Below are 22829 nucleotides of genomic sequence, written 5' to 3' on the forward strand. Positions count from 1 at the left end.
AGGCCTGGAGGGACCACGTTCTCTTCTGAACACATTTCATTTTCTGTATACTTCTAAGAATTACATTCCATGGTTTTGGAGGTACCTGACAAAAAGCAGATGTAACTGCTGCTGTGCTTTGCCCTCAGGGAGACTTGTGACTTGGTTTCTTGAAAGGTGCAGAAGGCCAGCTTCTTCGTGAACATCTGTACTAGATGACCAGACTAGAGCTGCTAAATTCACAGCTGGTGCCAGCAAAAAGTCAAAGACAAAGGAGAGGTAGCGTGGATGGGCCTAGGGTCTGCCAGCAGATAAGTCGGCAGTGTTTCACCTAGACCAGGAGGTGAAAGCCTTAAGTGAAGAGTATCTCGTCTAAGCGAGGCTCAAGTCCTGCAGTATCCAAATGAGGGATTAGAATGACAAATGCTGTGTCTGTGGAACTATTAAGTCTGTATAGTATCTAAATTTGTCTTTTTCCTGAGATCCTAGCACACTTCTTTTCTGGGGGCAACTTAAATTCTTTCTTTTTACTCTGCAAGTGCTGTGTTTTCTCCAAATATTGTAACTCTTGAAAACAGTGGATTTTTTGGCCTTTTTCCCTCCTTTGAATTTAAGCTTTGCATAACTCGACTATATATTAAACATTGCAATGATATATAAATCATTATATATGTGGCTTTGTAAATTACAGTTGAATGATATAGAAAGACTTTCGTTTCCTGTTCCACAAGAATAGAGGAAAGTCCACTTCACTGTACATTTATTGCAATAAACAGTAAGGGACAGACTCGTGAAAATCAGGCAGTTTCTATTTAGAATGCAAAGCTATCCAAATTATTGAGGTTTTGTCTTCCGTGTAACATATTTTTCTTAAACTTTAAACACTTACATGTAGGAATACACAAGTTCTTTTCACCCTAATCAATGCCTCTATTTCTTGTCTTTGAAGAAGAGTACTCCGGTACTCCATCTTGAGCCTCTCCTGCAGTCTTGAACTGTAAAGGCTGTCAGTATACAGTATTGCACTGACATCATTATTCTTGGAAGGTCTTGTTCAGACATACAAATGTCAGAATTAAATTCTTAGTAATGGATTTCTTGGATGTCACAAAGACCTGCACAGAGAACTCAAGTGAAAATGACATAATGTGAGAAACAGTACTCATCTGAATTTGGTTTCATTTTCTCAAAACAAACATACCTCAAAACACACTCATCATTCTCTTTCCCCAGAATAACTGTTATTACTTCAGTTTCTCAACAATGGTTCACCTGTAGTATAAGAATTGTATTACCAGTGCTAACAGTAAACTTGAACACATGTGTAGCAACTCCATTCAGCAGCATAGTGCGGGTAACTTAGTAAATGTAACGGGCACGTGCACACACGCGCTTGCACGTACAAAGGTTTTGACAGGGGAATGATGACCTTGGGTGAGATGTGGCTGTCCCTCTGATGGATGCAGGGCTGATGTCATCCTGTTGTGCTTTCTGTAGCTAGACTGTCGCTTAGTTCTGCTGACTGCTGTGAACTCTGATTCAGTGCGCTTCCATGATGTGATTTTTATCCTGGTCCTTCTCAGAAATGCCAGCAACACTTGCACAAATTCAATCCTGAAGCCCTCAGAGTCTGTTAGTTCTGCAGATTGCATAATATTAGTCTTTGCTGTATTCTCTGAGACTGTACAATTTCTCAAGTGCTATTTCATCATGTGTATGTTTGGTTCTGCACACATAATAATGGTCAGAAAAACCATGAAGGGAAACATATGCTTTGTACTGGAATTTTGTCTGTTGCACATTGTGGCAAAAATGGTGCGTCTTAGTGAACATGCTGTACTGGTGATGAACCTTCATTTCATTAAATGAAATGCACCATATGGTGCAAAATGCTGCTGTTCTGCTTGTCTGTTTTGCATACACTTTTTACATTTTTCTGATATTGGATGATGGTAGGAAAGGTAGTAAGTTGGTTAATATAAGCATTTCTGTTTTATCATGTCAGATTTGGGTTTTGGTGGATAAATATTTGCATTCTTAAATAATTAAACATACGATTTTTCTTAGCAATAAATTGATTGACCGTGTCTTAATATTTACGTCTGTAACTTTGCATTTCTAAGGACAAACATGAAGGCAGGGCTGGAGGCTGGCTGAAAATCTGGTCTTGCATATTTTATGAAAAATATTACTCAAATTTCTCACAGGTGAATAAACTGCATGCATGAATGAATCTAGTTAATTCAATAGTTTAATAAACCTAGAATCCCAATGAGGCTATAACAAATCCCCCTGGTGTCTTGGAGTTATGAAAAAGATGTATAAAATTATATGGAAGCAGAAGAGCTCTTTCTAAATATGAGGAGTCTTTTGCACATTATTTTTTTCTTCTATTCACAACATGAAATAACTTCTTATCTGTGGCTAAGTCATGATAAAATATTAGATCAATTATTGTTTGAGGGCAATATCTCAGTTTAATGTGAGTCCAACTAGATTTTCTTTCTTTGAATAGTTTGTTTTTGAAACGGTTATGCAGCACTGTGATAGATGTCTTTATCTTAAAGTCCTTTCGAGAAAGATGGCTATAGCTTCATGTGGACATTTCTGCTGCTCCCTCATCAAGGAGCAAGACCTTGTCTTAAGCTGCACTGTCTTCAGATGTTAAACATGGGGATCCCAGATCAGAATGAATTCTATGGCTAGAAACACAGCAATTGCAAGTGGACTAGGATTGACAGATTTATCAAAATAACTGAAACCAATTTAACTGCCTAAGTTTAATTATGAATGTTAGGTTTAAGGTCATTGTACTCTGAACCATGATCTAGACAACTAAATGATGTGGAGTTTTTGGATGGTAAGTCTTCCAGGACAGAGAATTATAACTCTATGGTAGGGTCCTTTTGCTGCTTTCTGATACAGAACCAAAATCCCAGGTTAGTGATCAAGGTGTTTTTTTAGTTTGTTTGTTTGTGGTTTTTTTTTTTTTTTTTTTGGTGTTGTGTGTGTTTACTATTTTACAGGCAGTCGCAGGGACAAGATTACCCCCCTTCCAAGAAACCCATAATATGTTTGAAAGGGTGTATGTTTTCAGCTGAAAAATAAAGCAACATTCCACATTATCATGGGAAGATCCCACTATATCTTCAGCAACAGGAATCTTGTTTCTTTTACAGTTTTTCTGAAATGGGAAACAGGTTCTGTCTTCATTTTCCACTGAATTCAATGAAGAAGCAGGTAAAGCAATGCCATGCAGTGTAAAACTCCTCTCTCTACAGATGTACAAATTTTTGCAACTGTATTTGGCATAAAATAGCAGAAACTTGCATTCAAAAATTTCACTTAGTGAAGTTTTGTGAAGTTCAGAGGAAAAAATAATGAAGCTGAAGAAAACGACGATTGATATGAAAACTTGCCAGTGAATGTACTCCTAAAATCATGATTTTATTAATAGGTGAGGGAGGATAAAACAAACAAAAAGGTAGCTAATTAATGTGGAAAGACGTATACTCTGCACTGGTTTAGAAGATCATAACCACATGAAATTGGAATGCAGCTGAATTGATTATGTTCTGATATTCATTATACTTCAGTACTGCTGGCAGAATATCTTCTAACAAAATGTGCATAACATGCTTTCTTAGCACTTTCATAAAGCCTTAAGTTTATGACAGCTTAAGTGCATCTTTTCCAATAATTGCACAATCTGAGTTTAGTCTGTGCTAATAAGCATTAAGGAAACTTAAATTCCACATCTTAATATCAGAAATCCGCTTAATTATAAGTGTCTGGCTTTGCATGTCACCTATATTAGCGTTTATATTCCTCATTAAGTCTGCAGTATAAGTTTCTGTTTATTGTCATGAATGTTCTTTTAATGTATACCTTCAATCTAATGTAGACCATCACTGGTAACCACCCAAGCTCTAAATTTTTCTTTGCCTTATCTTAGCCCAGTGAAACAAAGTGCTGATGTAAATAGCAGATATTCTACGTGAAGGGCCCAGGTTGACAGCCTGAAGAAATACCAGCGTGTTATCTTCATTGTCATCTTCACATGAATCTTTAAAGAAATGAAGACCTGGTGTGCCTACCTGTTTCTGGAGGGTGGGCACGCAAAACTTCCCTCAGCAGAAAGAGCTTAGCCATGAAGGCAGTGCCCTAAATTGTGCTCTGTTCACCATTTGGAAGAGGCAGCCAGGTAGAATTTATTTCTCTCAGGAATTTTTCTTTTGCTGATTAACAGTTTTCCATAGTAGGCTATTATGTTGGTAAAATATTTACAGCCATTATGATGAAAATTGCCAGGAAATGAATTCATACAGTCTTGCTACCTTTTGATCCAACCCCCCACTTCCCCCCCCGGACTTTGAAATGCTGCTGTGGTTTTGCCTTGCCTCTCTATTCTTGCTATTCATTTCTGTCACACTCAGTAATTGGCCTAATAAAAGGCAGAAACAAGAATTTATTACACCTTGGGCAATACTTAAAACAAACTTTATTTGCTGGAGCAGCACTTTTTATCTACTTGCTGCTGTATATTTTGACACTCCTTCTAAATATTAAATTTGACTTTATTAAAAGTTAAATCTTATTTTTTTGATTGCTGCTGTTTTTGCAGTTTCTTAGGCAGACTAGTACACATACAAACATCATTTTAATGATGCTTTTGGAGAAACGGTTTAAGCTGTGGCTATATCTACTTCATTACTGCCCAAATCCACACAAATTGTGTGATTTAAAGACTGGTTTCCGAAATACCTTGTGAATTAGTTTGGAATAATTTCTGTGATGACTTGAGAGAAGAAAGATGAGAACTATTCAACTTTTCACACCTCTTCCATGCTTAGGATTTGATGATTAAGATTTCGATTTCCTCAAGGAAATGATGTGCTTTGTTTCAAATTGTTTGGAAAAACACTGACAGTAGTAAAATATATAAGTAGGTTAGATTGTTATGATGTAATTTCTACTGTTGAATCTGTTCTTTCACATACGAGGTGGTACAATGATTTATTTTTTTTCCCTAAAATGTCTTAAGAAATAGCAATACATAATCCTGGAATTATTTATGCAGGAATTTTTATTCTTTGAACTCTTCCAGTGTTAAAGCAACAAGAAAACATTTAGAACGTCCTTTGGTGGAATCTTATTACACTTGTTATATATGTAAACTGATATTCTTTGATGCCAGCACGTTGCCCATACAGAGAAATCTCTGCACAATTAAATGAAAGGTAAAAGAAAAGGACTAAATAAAAAGTAATATTTTTCTCTTATCTGATTAGAATTAAATACGTTAACAAATTGTCTGGTAACACAAATAGGCAATAATACAAAAAATCTACATTGTACATTATTTCAAGAAAAATAACTTCATTTGAATACAAAAGGATAAATACACTTTGTCCTATAGCCACTCTTGTACAGTAGGTGAACACAGCATCTTACTGATGCAGTGCTGCTAAGTTATACAAGGAAATGACTGGCTTGAGTTTTATTGAGGGGGCTGTTACACATGTGCATCACTAACATCAGACAAAGAAATCTTTCAACCAACAAGGGTTACAGAGCAACGTTCACTAAAGCACAGGTAGGAAAGGATTCAGGGACTGAAGCAGGCCAATATGGCAGCTTTTACAGATTTCCTTATACCCACAATGCACTGACAGCAAAGAATGCCTTTATTTGGTCGGTCCACACACCGGGCGGAGGTACAGTAGCGCACCAGAGAGGAGTAGCAAACATTTTTGAATTCTGTTTCCATTTCTGGGGCTGTCGAAGCCCTTTGTCCTGTGTGAGCTCGGCAGCTAGTGCTGATTTGACAGAATAGGCTGCTGCCAACCCGTCTCGGGTCGCGGGGAACAGTCTTGACTCAGAGCACTGTCCGTAACTGATTAATATGGCTTAGTTCAGTTAGGCCTTCCTAGTTTGTATGTAGTATTTTTTCTCTTTTTCCTTTTTTTAAATTTCAGTAGCAAACGCTTGGGTTGTGTTTTGTTTTCATGTGGCACATTCTTTTGAAGCAGTCCGAATATGATGCCATCAACCATACGGAGCCTAGCATGTGCAAAGCCCAGTTGCTCCTAGTAGGGCAGTCAGCAGTAATAGGGGACCGTGAGATATTGCCCCCTGGCCGGAGTTTTGGCTGCAGCCTCCTGGATCCCTTTCGCACTTCAGCTTCTCACACAAAATGCCAGTGTAGGCTGGAGGGCACTGGCATCGCACGTTGTTGATGCACGTTCCTCCATTCTGGCAATGCAGGAGCTCATTGTCACATACATTTGCTGCAAGATAGCAGGGGAGGGAGGGAGGGAGAGAAAAGCAGAGTAAATATAAGTTCAGCTACAGGAGAAATTCTGCACTAAAATCAGAACTAAAACACTAGTGGCTCATCTCATGCTTCCCTCCTCTTCCTGAGACGTGTAAGCAGGGGACATGTTCTAGTTTTTAAAAACTTCAAGTCTGAATTTGGTTTATTTGCTATTTTCTCTTCATTTTTTTTAAGCTGTAGTCTTGGAGAATCTTATCCACTTCAGACTGCTGAATATTAACTAACAAATTAATATTAGTAATGAATTAATAATGAAATATGAAGATTAATACCTGCTTTGTGCCATTGGCTGCTATTTTATAGTTACTACTGAACTGGAACTATAGGTGAGTTTGTTGTTACTTGAAAGAGGCAAGGTGCTTAAGGCTTTTGGACAACATGAGCAGTGGTTAAAAATGCAATGTGGCTTTGCTGAAGTAAAAAGATCTGTATGAGAAGACAGGATTTTGTAATCAAGAATTGCACATATCAGTGATCTGAAAAAATATGCAAAAAATAAGGCAAGCACAGGCAGGAATACCAGCATGCTATTTGATGGGGATTTTATGCTATGTACATATGGAAATAAAAGATCAAGTTGTAATTTCCATTACAGATCAAATATTTATTCTTAACTAAGTTTGTTGCTTTGGTACAAGGGTATCTGACAAAACTATCCTAGTTAGACGTTGTAGCCTGATATAACAACTTCAGAAATCAGATTTGACAAAAGAATTGAGAGAAAGTAACACAAGCAGTGGTTTTAGAGAGTTGCATCACACTTTGTATATGAAAATTTGGCAGCTTTTTATTTTTTAACTACTAAATATCAGTCAAAATATTTCACTCGGTAACTATATAAAAACAAGAGGAACGTACTACTTGAACGTGTCAATCTGTGTTTTATTCCAGAGAAAAACACTAGTAGAATATGTGCTAGCTTACAGCTCTGTCTTACATGGGAGTGGTGATTTTAATAAATATTTTGCACCTACTGTTTAGGCAGGATGTAACAGTAAAAATTTTCCCTTAAGGAATTAAGGAATGGTTTGGTTGAGATAAACTTAACATTATATGCTGTTTATACAAATATTAGCCTGGAAATAACCTTATTAATTCAGAATAGGAGAAAATATTCTTCCTTTTACTTTAAACATATTGCTATTTAGTTCTACAAAAAGTACAGTTTTATAAGTGTTAACTTGTTCTTAAAACCAACCCAAATATTATGAAAACTAAAATCCAAACAGCCTATGTCCTTAAGAGACAGAGGTCTACATAAATCTATACAATTTTGTGTACCAAGAATGTTACTGGCAATCTTATCTGTCCTGGCTTGCTTTCAGAAAAGACATTTTCTCATTTTGGAAGGGCTCTGACAACTGCTTTCTAATGTTATGCATCCAAGTGGGCCAAATACTAATGCAGTGTGTTACACAGATGTACTTGAGAGAGAACAACTGAATACCTTTTTTTTAGTGATAACTTCAGTAATCAAAGCTCCATACTAAGTGCTCTGGAGTTGGAGTTGTCCAGTTTATGAACTGTGACATCAAAACTTGAATATTAAGGTGCAACAGACAATACATGGGTGGCATCCATACATCTGAATTTGATGTTCTGTATATTCACTATAACAAAGTCTTTATTATGCACAAGGAACAGTAAATCACAACCAAATAAATGTGGTGAGCTTAACAGCCCAGAAAAGTATAATGGCAACAGGCTGAAAAAATGAAGTGGATTTTAAGTCAATATTTGAGTTACATAGCCTCAGTTATAACAGATAATTAAAGCTGACCTTATTATTCATATTGTATATATTTAGCCATATCAAATGTAAAATCAAAACAATTTGCCAGATGGTACCGCCACTGTACCTATTTGTTCTGGACTACTCATTGCTGGGATGCTTCCTACAATTCAGGCAATGAAAATGGTGAAATATGTGTCCCATCAATACTGACTGTTTGCCTCGAATAATTGGGTGGAAATCAATAGTGAATTAAGTACTACTTTTTAAACAGCAGATGAGATATTTCACTTCATGTTTGGCCCTGAATATATTGTCCCAAATTTTCCAAGTATTTAGTAACACAAATTTGTTTTCCAATAGCTGTACCATTTTTAAACTTATATTGACAACGATAGCCTGTTATTTTAGGAGGACGTCAACCCAGATGCTGATTATGTTGTTACAGATTGCTGGATATGGGTGACGGTGCTGTCTGACACACTGATGCAGGCTGCTATCAAATGCCTCTAGTTATCGTTGTATACAAAATTTTGGATATAATGTTACAGATACTGAAGTTTTAAATCAGACTGTTTATTTCTTACTTCAAGTTTTTCTTTAAGGTACTTAAGGGATGGATCAAAAGCTTCTCTCCAGTATTTCTTGTGTACTGTTTTTGCCCACAGAAATGCAGAAAAGTAAATACAGTAGAGTTTAATATTCTTAGCAAAGTACTTGCAGCTGGAAATTATTGAATTGTTAATTTGGTGTTATCAAAGCTTTTTTTCCCTTAGTTTAATCCTGTGTTTCTTTTGCACCCACACACGTACACACATGTATGTATTATGTAGATAGCAATTGTGGTGATTTGGAAGTAAAACAGTTGTGAAATGAAATCCCTTTATTTTTTGTCACTTTTGTTTTAATTTTATTCTGACCAACTCTAATACCATTCCCAACTTTCAGAGGGCATGGCAAGGATGACTTTTAAAATTTAAATATTAACTAATTGTTAGCTAACCATTATTAAGTTTTTTCAGTTTGGATTTGGATTTGCTGTAGCTAATGAGTGTAGCACATCAGCAACATAGAAATGTGTGTTCACTGGAGTGTTTTCACTGAAGTTTAGAACAAAATTTATTCCTTAAAGAAAACTAGTCAACATTCTGCCAAGACATAAGAAAGGCAAGTATATTGATTGGTGTTTTGAAAATTAGTAATGTTTCTGATGTTAATGTGTTATTTTGCTAGGATACATATTATAACACATTTTAGAAGTGGCTTCTCTGTTTTACTCTGAGAAGACAGCTGCTGAATGGGGCCAGGAGGGCCAGGAAGTTGGAGACCCCTTGCTCTGTGTTGAAGTCCAAGGACAACTGTTGTAACTCATGCTGGAGCGTGCAGGTAGGACTGGTGGAGTCCAGCACATGCCTGGTAGGGTTTCCTGCCCATTGCACCCTTTCTGCCTTCTACCTACTTTACTCTGGCCTACTCTTATACACCGAACAGTGAAATACTGCCTCCACTGCAGAGAGATGTCGAACTAGCTTTGCCTTAGCTCTGTCATTGGCTATTAAAAGTTAACAATTAAAGAAAAGCCCTTTTTTCAGCATATCAAAATAAATGCAAGTAGAAAGGGAGCATTTGCATCATCTGCTTAGTGCCTCTGAATTAACTGTGAAAGAATTGCTGTCTGTTGCCTGTTTAGGCAAGAGGATTAACCGATGTATTTTGAACTGCATTCTAGTGTAAAGATGCCTAGGTTGCTTTTTATAGGCAGGAGTGAATTGTCTTTTTTTTTTTTCTTTGAACTACTACATTGTGAGCATAGCTAGGAACAAAGGTCAGCTCTGCCATCCTCCTGCTCTTCATGTTATTGGCAGGACTCTGATAACCAGCTGTGAATCACAGAAGACCTACATCTTCATTATTCATGTTCAGCATTTGGTGTCCAAAACTATGCTTGGACAATCCATTTTTTCTATTTTTTTTGTAATCGGAAAGGTGTCAGGTATCAAATTCTGATCAAAGAATGAAACACTGAAGAAACAATGAAAATAAAAACTAATTTTGAATTAGTCATACTTGACTCCTAAGACTTGTGTGGCTAAACTAGCTGTGAGTTTGCTGGCAGATCTTCATGAATTAGAAGACAATGCATCAAATCGATTATTTAAGGAACAAAACAGACATCTGACTTGTTGTGGAGAGTTTCATAGGTTTTTTGAGGGGTATTTCTGAGCACAGTCTCCAGATCTTCTAGTGCTACTGTGGGAAGTGAAATATTTAATGTAAAATAAAGGAAAATTTTATTTTTTTCATAAATAATCAATTTATGATCTAAGCTGTAGTTTGATTATGGGATCTTTAAAAACACTATACAAATGAGAAAGAAAAAAGCTATGTGTAAAGATGGGTAGCCATTTGAAGCTTTTCTCTTCCGGGGGGAAAATGCCTGTAAACTAACAAGTGCTTGCAATTAGTAAGAGATTGTTATTATTTTTAAATTAAAACTTAAGCGTGTTTTCAAAAGTAATCATTACTAAGATATTGAAGCCTCTTTTTACAGGATAAGACCTTTTTAAATACCAAACGATACCTTGCTTCAAAATACAAAAATATTCACAAGTAACTATTTGGTTTGTAATTCCATTGTCATTAAATTTGTAAATGGAATATAAAAGGAAAACAAGGGGAAAAAAAAATCTAGTCTTTCAACCAGCTCAAGCAGTTCAAGGGGTAAGTGATATGTGAGTGTTTCACAGAATTTATATTAGGTATTTAATGAACTATATTGAGAGTAGTGTAGATGTTTGACAAATGTCTACTTTCTTCTTAACTGTTCAAGCCTGAATAATACATGGAAATTTCTGAGTCTGTCCAAAACGCATCCTTAATACTTTTGCAGCTTCTTGAAAAAAAATAGAGATTATATTAGGGGTGGCTTTAGCTATGAAGCAGAAATCTAGACACATTAACACAAATGCAAGTCTTGTTCTTTTTGATCACCTCAGACACAGCACTGTGCTATTGGCTTATGTTCTTTCTGGCTACTGTGTCTGGGCATCTTCAAAGAATATGCAAAGAGCTTTTGGTCTGTCTACTGCTCAGACAGGAAATATCATATTGGATTTAAACCCAATTTCTTTTAGCCTCCTATCCTTCCTGAGGGCCATCCAAGAGGGGAGAAAATACATGTACCTTTCTTCATACTACCTTCATTTTTGTACAGCTTGCCTACAGAAGCTTCTTATTCAGCTGGGTTAGCCACATGAACGTGAGAAAGGATGGGCAATTAACTTATAAAATCAAACAAACAAAACCCAAATATCTTTTACTTTTTTTTTTTTTTTTGTGATCTGAGAGGTGGTTTTCCCTTTCCGCATCAAAATCTGTGTTGATTTTGAAATGTTCATTATTTATGGAAACAGCAGAAAGATCATTAACAATGAAGTCACAGAAAAAATAAAAACAAACTTTTTATTAGGGCCTTTTTTTTTTTCTTTCTTGAATTCTTAAGCCTTTCATTTCAAGCAAAGTTTTGTATGATCTCTCCCATCGCTATTTTTCTTCCATGTGGTCTTTTTGTGATAATATTTGTTATAGCTCGCTCTCTCACGACTGTTTCTTCCCTTATCTCTTTTTTGTCTCCCAGATCCTGAGTATTATAGTCCTTGGACAGTTTGGTGGGTTGACAGCTCTGAATATGTTACACACCATTTTGGTCTATTCTAAAGGACTGAAGCAAGTTCTGGCCCTATTTCTGCTGCAGTGAAATTTCCGTACTGTTCCTCAGTAGTTTGTATGAATGACACTACTGAAATAATGAGAATTTTTGACCTTGGATTCCAGCCATTGTTAGTAGCTTTGAAAGCATGCAGGTCACAGGTCTAGTGGCTAAAGAAATTATTTTTGGCTGATTTTTTTCTAATGCATCTGTTTCCTTGCTGCTTCCTATCTAGCAAAGAATGTTATATGAATTCATTTATGGATAGATTTTTAGCACACATGCTAACCAAATACTGTTTCAGAACAATGAACCCATGTTTTTGGTAATTACGTTCATAGGAAGTTTCAATATATGCAGTGGTTGTCTATATAGAGAGATCTGTGAACAGCACATTGAATTGAAATGCTCTGGAAAAACTGGGAGATTTCATCTTGCTACATAAGTTCAGTAAATTGAGGCCAAGCACAAGTGATTTCTTGTCAAGTACAGAATTACTTCCTATGAATGTTATAAAAATTCTGTAACTAGTTGGCATTATTTTGTAAAAATGTAATCACTTAAATGGTTTAAAACAAAACCATTCTATTCCATGAAAGCAACTCCCCCCCCCAACCCCTGCCCCCCCCCCCAAAAAAAAAAAAAAAAGCAAGCAAGCATAGAATATAAAAGAAATTGCAACAAATAAGGAAGTTTGTGTGTATGCCTACTAAGGGTACAGCCATCTAGGCATACATATAGCAAATGTGCAATACAAAACCTCCGCAGTCACCAAGGAAAGGTATGAATAATATTTTCCTAGTATTTGTTAAATAGACATTAATGAAGCTGGGGCATGCAAAACAGTCTCATTCAAATGCAGAGGTTTAAAATTGTTTCCAATGGTTTCAGAACAGGTGACCACAATCAAAATATTTTCAGCCTGCCAAAGTTAGCAACAACAACTTTCCCCATTATTTGGAAACAATCCTAAGTGTTGTTTTTGTGCAATATAAAAGGACCTCAATTCTGCTATTGTTATGTTTCAAGGATTTCTATGTGGAGCTCTAGTGACACTAATGAGATTTCACACATACAAAGTAAATATTAGGAATGAGGGCATAAGGGCATGGGAAAATTTTAAGTAGTCAGGCTTCTTCTGAAATATTCACAATTGCTGTTACAATTACTGTTGCACACTGCATGACAAAAACCTCAAACTTGTATAACTTAAGCATCTTACTAATTTGAATAACCAGTGTCTAGTAATTACTTAAAGATTTTGTCACTAAGATTTCTCCCCCTACTTTTCTGCCAATTAGGTCTACTACTAGATTATTATTAGAATTTATTGGTTTTTATTTTATTTTATTGTTACCAGTTACATTTACTTCTAAATGGTTTTTAAATGTTGAGCTACTATGAATATATGTCAAAGTGTTGATCAGACTTATTGTTTCTGAACCAGAGATACCTGATATGAAAAACAGCTATTGCTGTTTTAAACCAAAGATATCCATAATGATATATTTTTGTAAAGTGATACTAACTAACCATTTGCTGCAGTGGGATTAGTAAAACTACCTTATGACACCGCCAAATCGCTTTGATAGCATGGGAAGAGAAATGGTTTGTACTTATCCACCAAGGTGCAATCTGAAGTTGAGACAAAATAAATTAGCGTAGACAAGTACAAGCCTAAGGCATATCTTACTGTGTCACAATTATTGTCTTAAAATGACAGACATTAATACAAAGATCTCTGGTGCAAATTTGAAACAATGTTGTGTTTAATTAAATTGTAAACAATACAAGGAAATCAACATTGACCAAGTGAGAATAGTTTCTAAAGGAAGACATCTCCATCTTGAATTGTCTTAGAAATGCCAATTAGAGGCACAATTGAAATGACACTTTTTAAAATAAAACCCATTTTATTAAGTCATAGGAGAATGATAGGTGGGTAATGAAGAAACTGTGTTTGCTGAAAGTTTCTGGTAGAGTTTTTGGATTGTTTTTCTACATGGAATTTCTGGTCTCTGTGCACAATTTTCACTACAAAACTATTTCTAATCAAATTGCAGGAAACATCTTCAGAGTTTCTACTTAGAAGATGCAGCTTCTATTCAGAGCTGTCTCCTGTGTACAGCCACAGAATGGATGGCGATTCCTCTCTCCTGTAAATAGGTACTGATTTATCCTGGCATTCACATGGGTAACCATAGTTGATTGCTTTGCTACGGAAAATGCAAAATCCTCTACAGAACAAACTTAATTTTAAGCATGGTACAAAGACAGCGGAGATAGAAAGTTACTCTATTTCACAGGCTATGTCTGTGCTTTCTCATTTTCCATCTGTATTTTTAATCTAAAATTCTTGGATTTAAGTGATAAAAGATATTGAGAAGAAATGCATCAAATCTGTCAAAAGGATGAGGAGAAAGATGAATTTTGGATTTCATACTCTTGCATGATAGAGAAGTCATAATAGCCTTGTCTGAAACAACACCAAATAGCTTGTTAAAATGGCTGAAAACAAATGCAGATTTCATCATATAAGAATTACTGTTGAGATAAACCTCTCCATCTTCCTTGGTTTTAGGAAATGGTTAGTTAACCTTTCAGTTGTATGATTTAGATAGTTTTGATTTTATACTTCTCCAAAAGAGGATGATTCTCAAAGGGGGAAAAAAATCCTCATGCTTTTTATTGCTTTGCTAATGGAGGACTACCGCTGACTTGGTATGACCCTCACCATATTTTAAGATAATCTCAGGAGAGCAATAAGCTTCAGCATAACTTTAGTTACTCAACAGGGACACTACATGCCCCTATCATTCATATTCCACTTAAAAAGTTGTAAGCAGTGGTGCCATTATTTCTATCTTAGAACATTCTTAAACCATCTGTCTTCTCTTTCCTTAAGTGGGAAGAGAAGCAATAGAATCCACTTTTTTTTCTTTTTTTTTTTTTTTTTTTTCTAGTGCCAACAGCAGGGTCAGGGTTTGGATATAACCACTATCAATAAAAATTGGCTAAGTGCAATAACCCCTCAGATACAGAAGATGCACTGGTCATCAAAAGGCCCTGAACAGCTGGTAGGTGGGATATGGTTCTCCAAATACATGCAGATACTGCCATTAGAGGTGCCAGAGGCTATTTCAGGTGCTTGCACAGGGCTGGTAGATATGTAGTGAGAGCTATGAGAGTTTCAAGCTTGTGGGAACGGTGCCAGGAGACCAGCTGGGTCAGGATATGCCTGTGGGTCTCTAGTGGCCGTTAGGTATTTTGGTGTGCCAACAGGCTGTGACTTTCCTGGGTAGCCTGCAACCCTCTTACCTGAAAGCTCTCTGTGGCTCCCCTGCCTGTGTTTGACATCTGCTCTGATACAGTGCTGCTATGCAAGAAACACTAAAGGCTACTGCTATAGAAATTCCGAAGTTGTGAGTAAGAGCTGTGGAAAGTTTTACCTGTGGCCTCCACCCAAGTGCCCTCTGCCCACCAGTGCATTTGAACTCAGACCCTTGCCTTGGTCTTCATCTGCATGACCTGGCAGGCTCAGCTGCTCCCGGTTGATTCTGCCCCTGCCTGTTACGTCTGACTTCCCAGCATGATCCCAGACCCAACCCACTACAAGGGACATGTCTGGCAACCTGCAGCCAGTGGCCTTGCTGCCACTGAAGCTGCTCTGCTCACCTTGCTCAGGCACTGCAGCAGGACCTCATGCTGGGGAGCTTCCCTCCTTGGTCTCCCCAAGTTCTGGCTTTCCAGCATTGTGGAGCTGCCCACTTCCCCTGCACCTGAGCAGTGCCATCAGACATCTTAAGTCAGGCAATTAATTCAGTCCTGTCTGGAAAGCTAGCAGGATGGCTTTGCTGTATATTTTCAGCTTCATACACAACAACAGTATTTCCTTAAAATACAACAAGGATCACTTCTACAGAGTACAAAAAAGCAGAAGGCGGCCTGAAGAGCAAACCAAGGCAGAAGCATCCAAAGGTCAGCAATTCGAATACGTGATTATAAATATTCCTCAGGTTTACTCGCTAGGGTTTTTGACTTGCAAGAATGTTTTGAACACAAACAGAACTCTAATTTGCTTACAAAGGCAAAAGCTTCTCTTCCTGCTGTCCATCGCAGAGAATGCTGGATTGAAGGCTTTCAAAACCCATGGAATGTCCCTACACACTTAATCCTTTTTGGCAGTAAAATCAGAGAAGACAATCACAACTTAAAATATTTCCTAATGTTTTAGGAGACGAGTATTCTAATAATTATTTTCCTATTTTTTTAATGGAAGAATAGAGAAAGAAAGACAAAGTTGGTGGCTTTTTCTAATAATGACATGAATTCCCCAATAGTACTTATCTGAAGATACATACTTGTATTGGTATTCCTCAAAACAGCTGCATGGCCTTGGATCCTGATGTTCTTAGTAGACAAAACTTAAAATGCTTTCAGTGTTCCTTGGTAAGAAGTTTAATATTAAATTATAAGATTATGTCATTTAATGATAGTATTTTTGTTGTATTCTCTCATAGTTTTTTTTTTTTTTGCTTCCCAAGTATATGATAGATGGGTGCATGTGCATATCCTGTTTTTTGTTTTGACAACTACGTTTTTATTAATGAGGTTAGTATCACTCAGATGCAATAAGGTTGGTTCTTCCTATTTTTTTTTATGCCACTTGCAGCATATGGGAAAAATGGTGTAGGAAAATTCTTTGAGATAAAAATAATAATTTTGCATTTCAGTGGGTGTTTTTTCTTTTTAAATAATCTAGTTGAATTTATGCATTTTTTACACAAAAGAGGTGTTATATAAACGCTAAATTAAATTTTAAATACTGCTATTCTAAAGTTTTTTGTCATCTATAATCTGTTTCAACTTTCTTATTTTTACTTCTTTGGAATAAAGGCAATTGCATAGAGCATTTTGAAAAATTAGTAACAATCTAATGGAAAGATACGTTATGATGAAGTAAACTACATAAAATAGAGTTTGTAATGGAAACATCAATAATTTTAAATTACACTGTCATAAATAACAAAGATATTAACATGGGATGCATATGTAAATATTAAAGGGAAAGGAAGCTCTGAGGTAATTGATAGATAAATAAATAGTTCTGTATTAAGTGTGATTTATCAGCTATGTTATGGTGACCATAGGTAAGAATAAAGCCAAGTTTATATTTATGATTGCTATATGTTCCTCTTAAATGTATTTTTCAAAACAGAGGCATTTAAGACACAAGCAAAATATCCTACTATAGAAGATCAAAACACAAGTGTGCAACGTAAATGGCCTAGGATCTCTCAGCAGATGAACATTCAGAGTTTATGTGACGATTAGTTACAATGTAAAGGTAAAACATTTATAAAGTTCTTACAAAACATAGGAAATTTGAGGGATAATATATATATATATATTTGTTAAAGCAACAATTATCAGGAGATAATCTGCATCTACGTTGACATACTGTGTTGAATGTAGATGAAAGGCTTCAGAGTGCTTTTGTTGAGATAGCTCTGGAATGGGGATAAAAACATGGCCCCGTAGGTCTCACAAAGCTCTTCAGAATGAGTAAGAGTTATTACTGCCAGTGAACAATGGAGAGGTTGATGCCAAGGAAAGCCAAATGATTTGCCTGTGCTAACAAAAGAAGGGTAAAAACATAGGTCCTGTGAATTCCAGTTCTGTTTACTACATTGCACTGTTTTTTAGATAAATGCAACAACAGAGTTGTTTACTATTTCCAAGGGAATTTGGAGAGTTTCAGGTTGAGAAATGCTTACAAGCTATCAAGTTAAAAAAGGAATATGCAATCTATTCCATTTACAAGTGGCATGTGCAATTGCATAAGATGTTTAAATATTCTTAGTTAGAAATACTGATGTCATGTATGTACCTTCTTTTAATCTGACTGGTCAGAGCTTTAGAAACTTCATATTCATATATCAGAAACATGGTAAAGATTTGCAAATCCTTTTTTTTGTCTCCTGTGCTTTATCTTGGCATTTAAAAAAATCTTATGTTATTCATTTTTTTTTTTTAATTGCAGTGAAATTGAAAAATGAGACTGAACAGGCAGATTCTTACGTCATAATTTCCTTCTGAAATATACTGGATGATAATATGCTGTCCTGTAAGTGGGATTTTAATTGGTGTAATGATTTACTTTCCTACTCTTTTCACTGGCTTAAACAGCTGGCATGTAGCACTCAGCAGAAATGAGAACTAATAAATTAATGCATCAAATAATTAAAACTATTAGCTGCTTCATGATAGTTTTCATCAACAATATTTATTGTTACACACAGACTTGCTCTAGGTATCAGTGTGCATTTATCTTCATGACAGAGCAGCCACTAGACGGGAAAGCATGGATAATAGACATTTGCATTCCAAGACAGTCCTTTTCAGGCACACTAGTTTTTCTGCAATATGCTGTGCAGGTGTAAACAACGTGATCAGCTTAGCTAGTGTTGTTGAAAACACCTTTTATTTTTCTTAAATGACTTACATTATCACATCATTTAATGTGAAGTCCAAAGGACTCCTGTACTAAAGCACACTACAAAATAACTGTCTTTGATTATACTGCCTTTTAAAATTTCAAAGGCCCCTGTTATTTATTTGTCTTTCCAAAAGTGATGTTTTGGTAACTACACAGTTAAAATGCACAGTTCATTTTGACAGATTGATTGATAAAACAGACAGGCTGATCTATATATTTTTCACAATATTATTATGCAGGCTGTTATTAATAAGTTATTGCAATATTTAAACAATGGCACCAATCTCTTTTTTTATCAACTACAGAGTTTCACTACAGTTTAGAAAACATCTGAGTAACAACAGGCCTGGCTTAGACTTGGAAAGAGAGCACTCAATGCATATATGTTTAGTTAATGTCAGAAAAGTTCATTATATGCTCAAATGAACTAAAGATAGTGTGTTTAAACATGTGTATTGATAGTGCTTACTATGACAAAATGTTAAGATAATTCACACATAAAAAAGTTTTGAGTTAAAATTCTGTAACTGTAAAAACTCTTTACTTCTGTGCTTAACAGAGGGGAAAGTTCTTGTATAACTTTTGATGCACAAATGAGTTAGAATTTAATTATTAGTGAAGACTGAAATAACCTGAGATCCTCAAGGAACAGAGAACTGCAAAGTATGATTTCACTTAGAAGCAATTGCTTTATTGTATTTAAAATTTTCTCCATTTTTTAGTTTATTGTGCTAGAATGTGCTAGTTTATTGTGCTATTATTTAGTTTACTAGGCTAGAATTGAAAAATAATAGGAGACTCCATTATTCTGGACACAGGTAAAATAAGTTGCTTTATAATCAGTGTTACATATTTCGATACATATATTGTATCAATACATTCAAGCTTCATGTTGAAAAGGAATAACTGCTTTACTCAACAAGTCTTCCACTCGTATGTGAGACTGAACAGCCAAGAACTTAGTCTTCTTTCTCATGTTGTGCATATAACAATGTTACTAACTCATACGCTCACCTTAAGGAAGAGTTACACACAATGAAAATGTACTTCTAAAATGTAGATTATTTAAAAGAGTCTGAGTATTTTTCCTTGAGGGACTTTTAGAGAAAAGGAAGAGTTCTGCTAAATACTATTTGGATAATGAAGCTGTATTTCCTGACAAGTTTATCTCCTCCAGTCCAGTCTTGTCCTGTGTCCCAAGCCATCCTCTCATGCCCATAGCTCCTATCACATGTTCATCCTTCTCTTTCAGCAGATTTGGCAAGGACTGCAATGGAAATCTGCCTCCTCTGCTCACAAATCTCCTCCAGAACTGTATTACACCCCCCTCTTATGGTGAGAACCAGTGTTTATGGCATGCCTTTGTAGAGTCCCAGGTGATGGATGCATGCATACACATGATGTTGGAAGATGAGAAAAGGCTGTAATTCCAGGTAGGATGACTTTTTGTAGGACTGCTCTATGCCGGGACTCTTATGAAGGATCAAACACTGAGGCTGAACACTGAGTTCCCTCCTGCTCCATGGAGGTACGTGGCAAGCACAGCTAGCCATCATGTCACAGGTAATGCCAACCTTTGCATAGATATATGGTCTTGGGGCAGGAGAGACTCCAGCACGGTTTCCTGATCAGGTTTGAAAGACAGGCACAGTGAAGTAAGCGCATGAGTGGAGTGTGAAATGCAGAGGTTTTATGTTGCCTGTGTGAGACAGCGTTTTTTAAGTGGTAACATGGCAGATCTGAGTGGGATGATGGCTTTCTGAAGACTGCAAGAAAGCTATGGAATGAGTATCTGCTAGACTCAAAGAAAGATGAATGCTGAAAGGAAGGGGCTGGAACTGGAAGAGAGGTATTTGGGCCAAAGCCAGGATGGGTGGGAGAAGGTGAGGGAGGTGCACAACACATCTTGGCTGGCTCAGTGTTTTCTATATGCAACACAGTCAAGGTCTTCTAATGCTGCAGAGCAGGCGTGGGCTGCAGCATCGTTAAGTCGTCATAGTGCCACTGAATAAAAGAAAAGATAAAAACAGAGTGCGCTTCTCTAAGCATCTTTTAATTTGTGTTTTAAATCAGTAAGGGTTTTGCATGAACTAGCAGGTCATTGCACAAAAATTATAGCACTATATGGCTTTACTCTGATAGGTGGTGTAAATCTGGATCCAAATTTCCAAACCCTTGCAGAAATTATGCTGTGTACATGCCTGTGTTTCATGATGTCTTCCCAGTGTACCAACTGGCATGTGTGCGTATGTAATTTGAGTCATTTCAAAACACCTGGCTCTTTTTAAAGACATTTCCATTGCAATGCAATTTTGTAATCTGTCTGTAAAGATACATGGAATGATTTTTTTTTCTGAGAACTGAAGTCTTCTTGCAGAGAGCTGCAGTTTGCTGCATAATGTCGACACAATGGGGCTGATTTAAGGATGCTATGTTTGCCCTCAATATGAATTTCCTTGCACTAATGGCCCCAGTTTAAATCTTATTGTGGGATTTTCCTGTTCTTGAAATCAGTAGGAAGTAAGCCAGTTTTCTGAACCTTGTGAGAGTAACTTGTTCTTTCTGGATTCTAGTCAGTGCTTATTGCCTCACTATCAAAATGCAGCTTCAGTTCTTGAAAGAAAGAGCTACATGTGGTGAAACTCTTTACTCTCTTTGGAAATGAAATTTTCAACTCTTCAAAGTAGGAGTCCTATTTCAAGATATTCTCACTTTAAAGGGAAGTTCATTTCCCATTTAAAGTATGTATAATATTCAGAGCTCAATGGTGAAGCATCTCATTAACAGGACACCCAACTAAATTGTCTGCAATAGACAGCTATTTCTGTACAGAGAATACTGGAGATGTTGGTTGCTCCCACGCCTGTCAGTGTGTATGGGAGCTGAAAATGGTTAGTGTATATGGGTAAAAGTGGCCTAGCAGTTTTGAAGTGCAAGAATAGATTTTGGGGTCCATTGGAAAAGCCTTTAAATTTAAGTATGAACTACAGTTAGAAATGGGGCTAGCAGCTAAGAGTCCTAGAAAGATAATGATGGCTTTCTGTTCAGCAATTCAGAGATACTCAGTACACAGCTCCACCACTGGGTTCATAAGCTGGAGCAATATTTTGGTTTATCAGCAGACATATTTTCTTATACTTTTCTTTCTACATCTGGAAAACACATGCTATCTGTGTATGTCTAAAAAGCATGAAAGATTTGCAAAGTTACTCCACTAACTCTAGAAAGGGAATGGAATTGGTAAAGTAATGGGCAAAGACAAGTACAAATCAATATATTGCCTTTAGATTCAGCCAATGGCATCAGCGCAGTTGTTTTTATGTAGCTTTCCACTTCTATCTGAACAAAAAGACATAGTTGTTAGAAAGAAAAAAAAAAGGAAGAAAATAGCATATAAAGAAGTACTTGTTAGCTGCAGTTGTAAAAAACACAAAATAGTTTTGGGCGTAATGCTTTAATCGTCATATGAACGAACACGGCCCCTTTAATGTAATTTGCCAAGTTGATAGACTTTCTACATATGTTAATTACCGGCATCTGAATTATGATCATACTCATTCCTATTCTCTGTAGAAATCTTTAAACTTCCAGCACTGTCACAGCTTTCTCTTCTCACTTGATGATTATAGGTAAAAGTTTTATTAACAATTTAATTATTCTCTTTAGAAGCCAACATAATTACAGTGGGCTTGACTCCGCTCCCATTAAAAGTCTTTTTAAATGATTTTGCCATTAGATGTAGTCCAGTGTGAGAGAAGAGCAGTTTGAAATCAACAAAATCGTGCTTCAAAATTGCAGTGATGAAAGAGATTGAAAGGAGTAATACCATTAACATTTTACAGAACATCACAGTACTTGTGTAGGGGCTATCAGCCCCGTCTAAATACATATTGGGTAAATCCTGCAAAACTTCATTCACTTTCAAGGTTCTTATTCGTATGAACAGCTTGACTAAATCATCTGCAGTAAAGAGGAATAGTCTAAGAAGTTCTGACTAAAGAGTTGTGACTAAAAAGCTGGACTGATGTTTATGAGACCAAGCTTTCGTTTCTAATTTTATCATTCTCGTGTTCCTTGTCAAAATATTTACTTGCATGTTTAACTTCAAGGTGAATATGTGTCCTGGTTCCAGTTAGGACAGAGTTAATTTTTCCTCCTAGCAGCTGGTAGGGTGCTATGTTTTGGATTAGGATGAGAAGAGCGCTGATAACATGCTGATGTTTTAATTGTTGCAGAGCAGTGTTTACACCAGGCCAAGGACTTTTCGGCTTCTTGCTCTGTCCTGCCAGCGAGCAGGCTGGGGGTGCAGCAGGAGCTGGGAGGGGACAGAGCCAGGACAGCTGACCCAAACTGGCCAAAGGGGTATTCCATACCATCTGGGGTCATGCTAAACAATATATAGGGGTGGCTGGCCGGGGTGGGGGGCCGGCTGCTCGGGGATAGGCTGGGCATCGGTCAGCGGGTGGTGAGCAATTGCATTGTGCATCACTTGTTTTCTTACACATTATTATTATTAATACTATTACCATTATCACTATTATTATTATTATTGTTATTATTATATTCCTGTCTT

The 22829-nt window shown here is 36.6% G+C and overlaps 2 protein-coding genes across 13 annotated transcripts in view; one reads left to right on the forward strand and one right to left on the reverse strand.

Moving 5' to 3' along the window:
- Window positions 1-5047: 5047 nt before the first annotated feature.
- Window positions 5048-22829, reverse strand: part of NTNG1 (netrin G1) — a 157179-nt gene continuing 139397 nt past the window's right edge. For all 11 annotated transcript variants that reach the window (XM_080603593.1, XM_080603599.1, XM_080603600.1 and 8 more), the window contains one exon: window positions 5048-6269. In XM_080603593.1, the coding sequence (XP_080459719.1) occupies window positions 6043-6269 (227 nt within the window). In that variant the 3' untranslated portion in view covers window positions 5048-6042. The remainder of the gene's footprint in view (window positions 6270-22829) is intronic.
- Window positions 5088-22829, forward strand: part of LOC308199451 (uncharacterized protein) — an 88443-nt gene continuing 70701 nt past the window's right edge. Inside the window, exons 1-6 of one of the 2 annotated variants that reach the window (XM_080603632.1) lie at window positions 5088-5219; window positions 9282-9434; window positions 13821-13923; window positions 16976-17104; window positions 17801-17884; window positions 19509-19591. In XM_080603632.1, the coding sequence (XP_080459758.1) occupies window positions 17875-17884; window positions 19509-19591 (93 nt within the window). In that variant the 5' untranslated portion in view covers window positions 5088-5219; window positions 9282-9434; window positions 13821-13923; window positions 16976-17104; window positions 17801-17874. Of the gene's footprint in view, window positions 5220-9281; window positions 9435-12388; window positions 13924-14720; window positions 14835-16975; window positions 17105-17800; window positions 17885-19508; window positions 22619-22829 lie in introns of those variants that run through there. The other variant, XR_013954655.1, reaches the window with a different exon arrangement.

Source organism: Anser brachyrhynchus (assembly GCF_964034855.1).
Source record: "Anser brachyrhynchus genome assembly, chromosome: 8".
NCBI lineage: Eukaryota > Metazoa > Chordata > Aves > Anseriformes > Anatidae > Anser > Anser brachyrhynchus.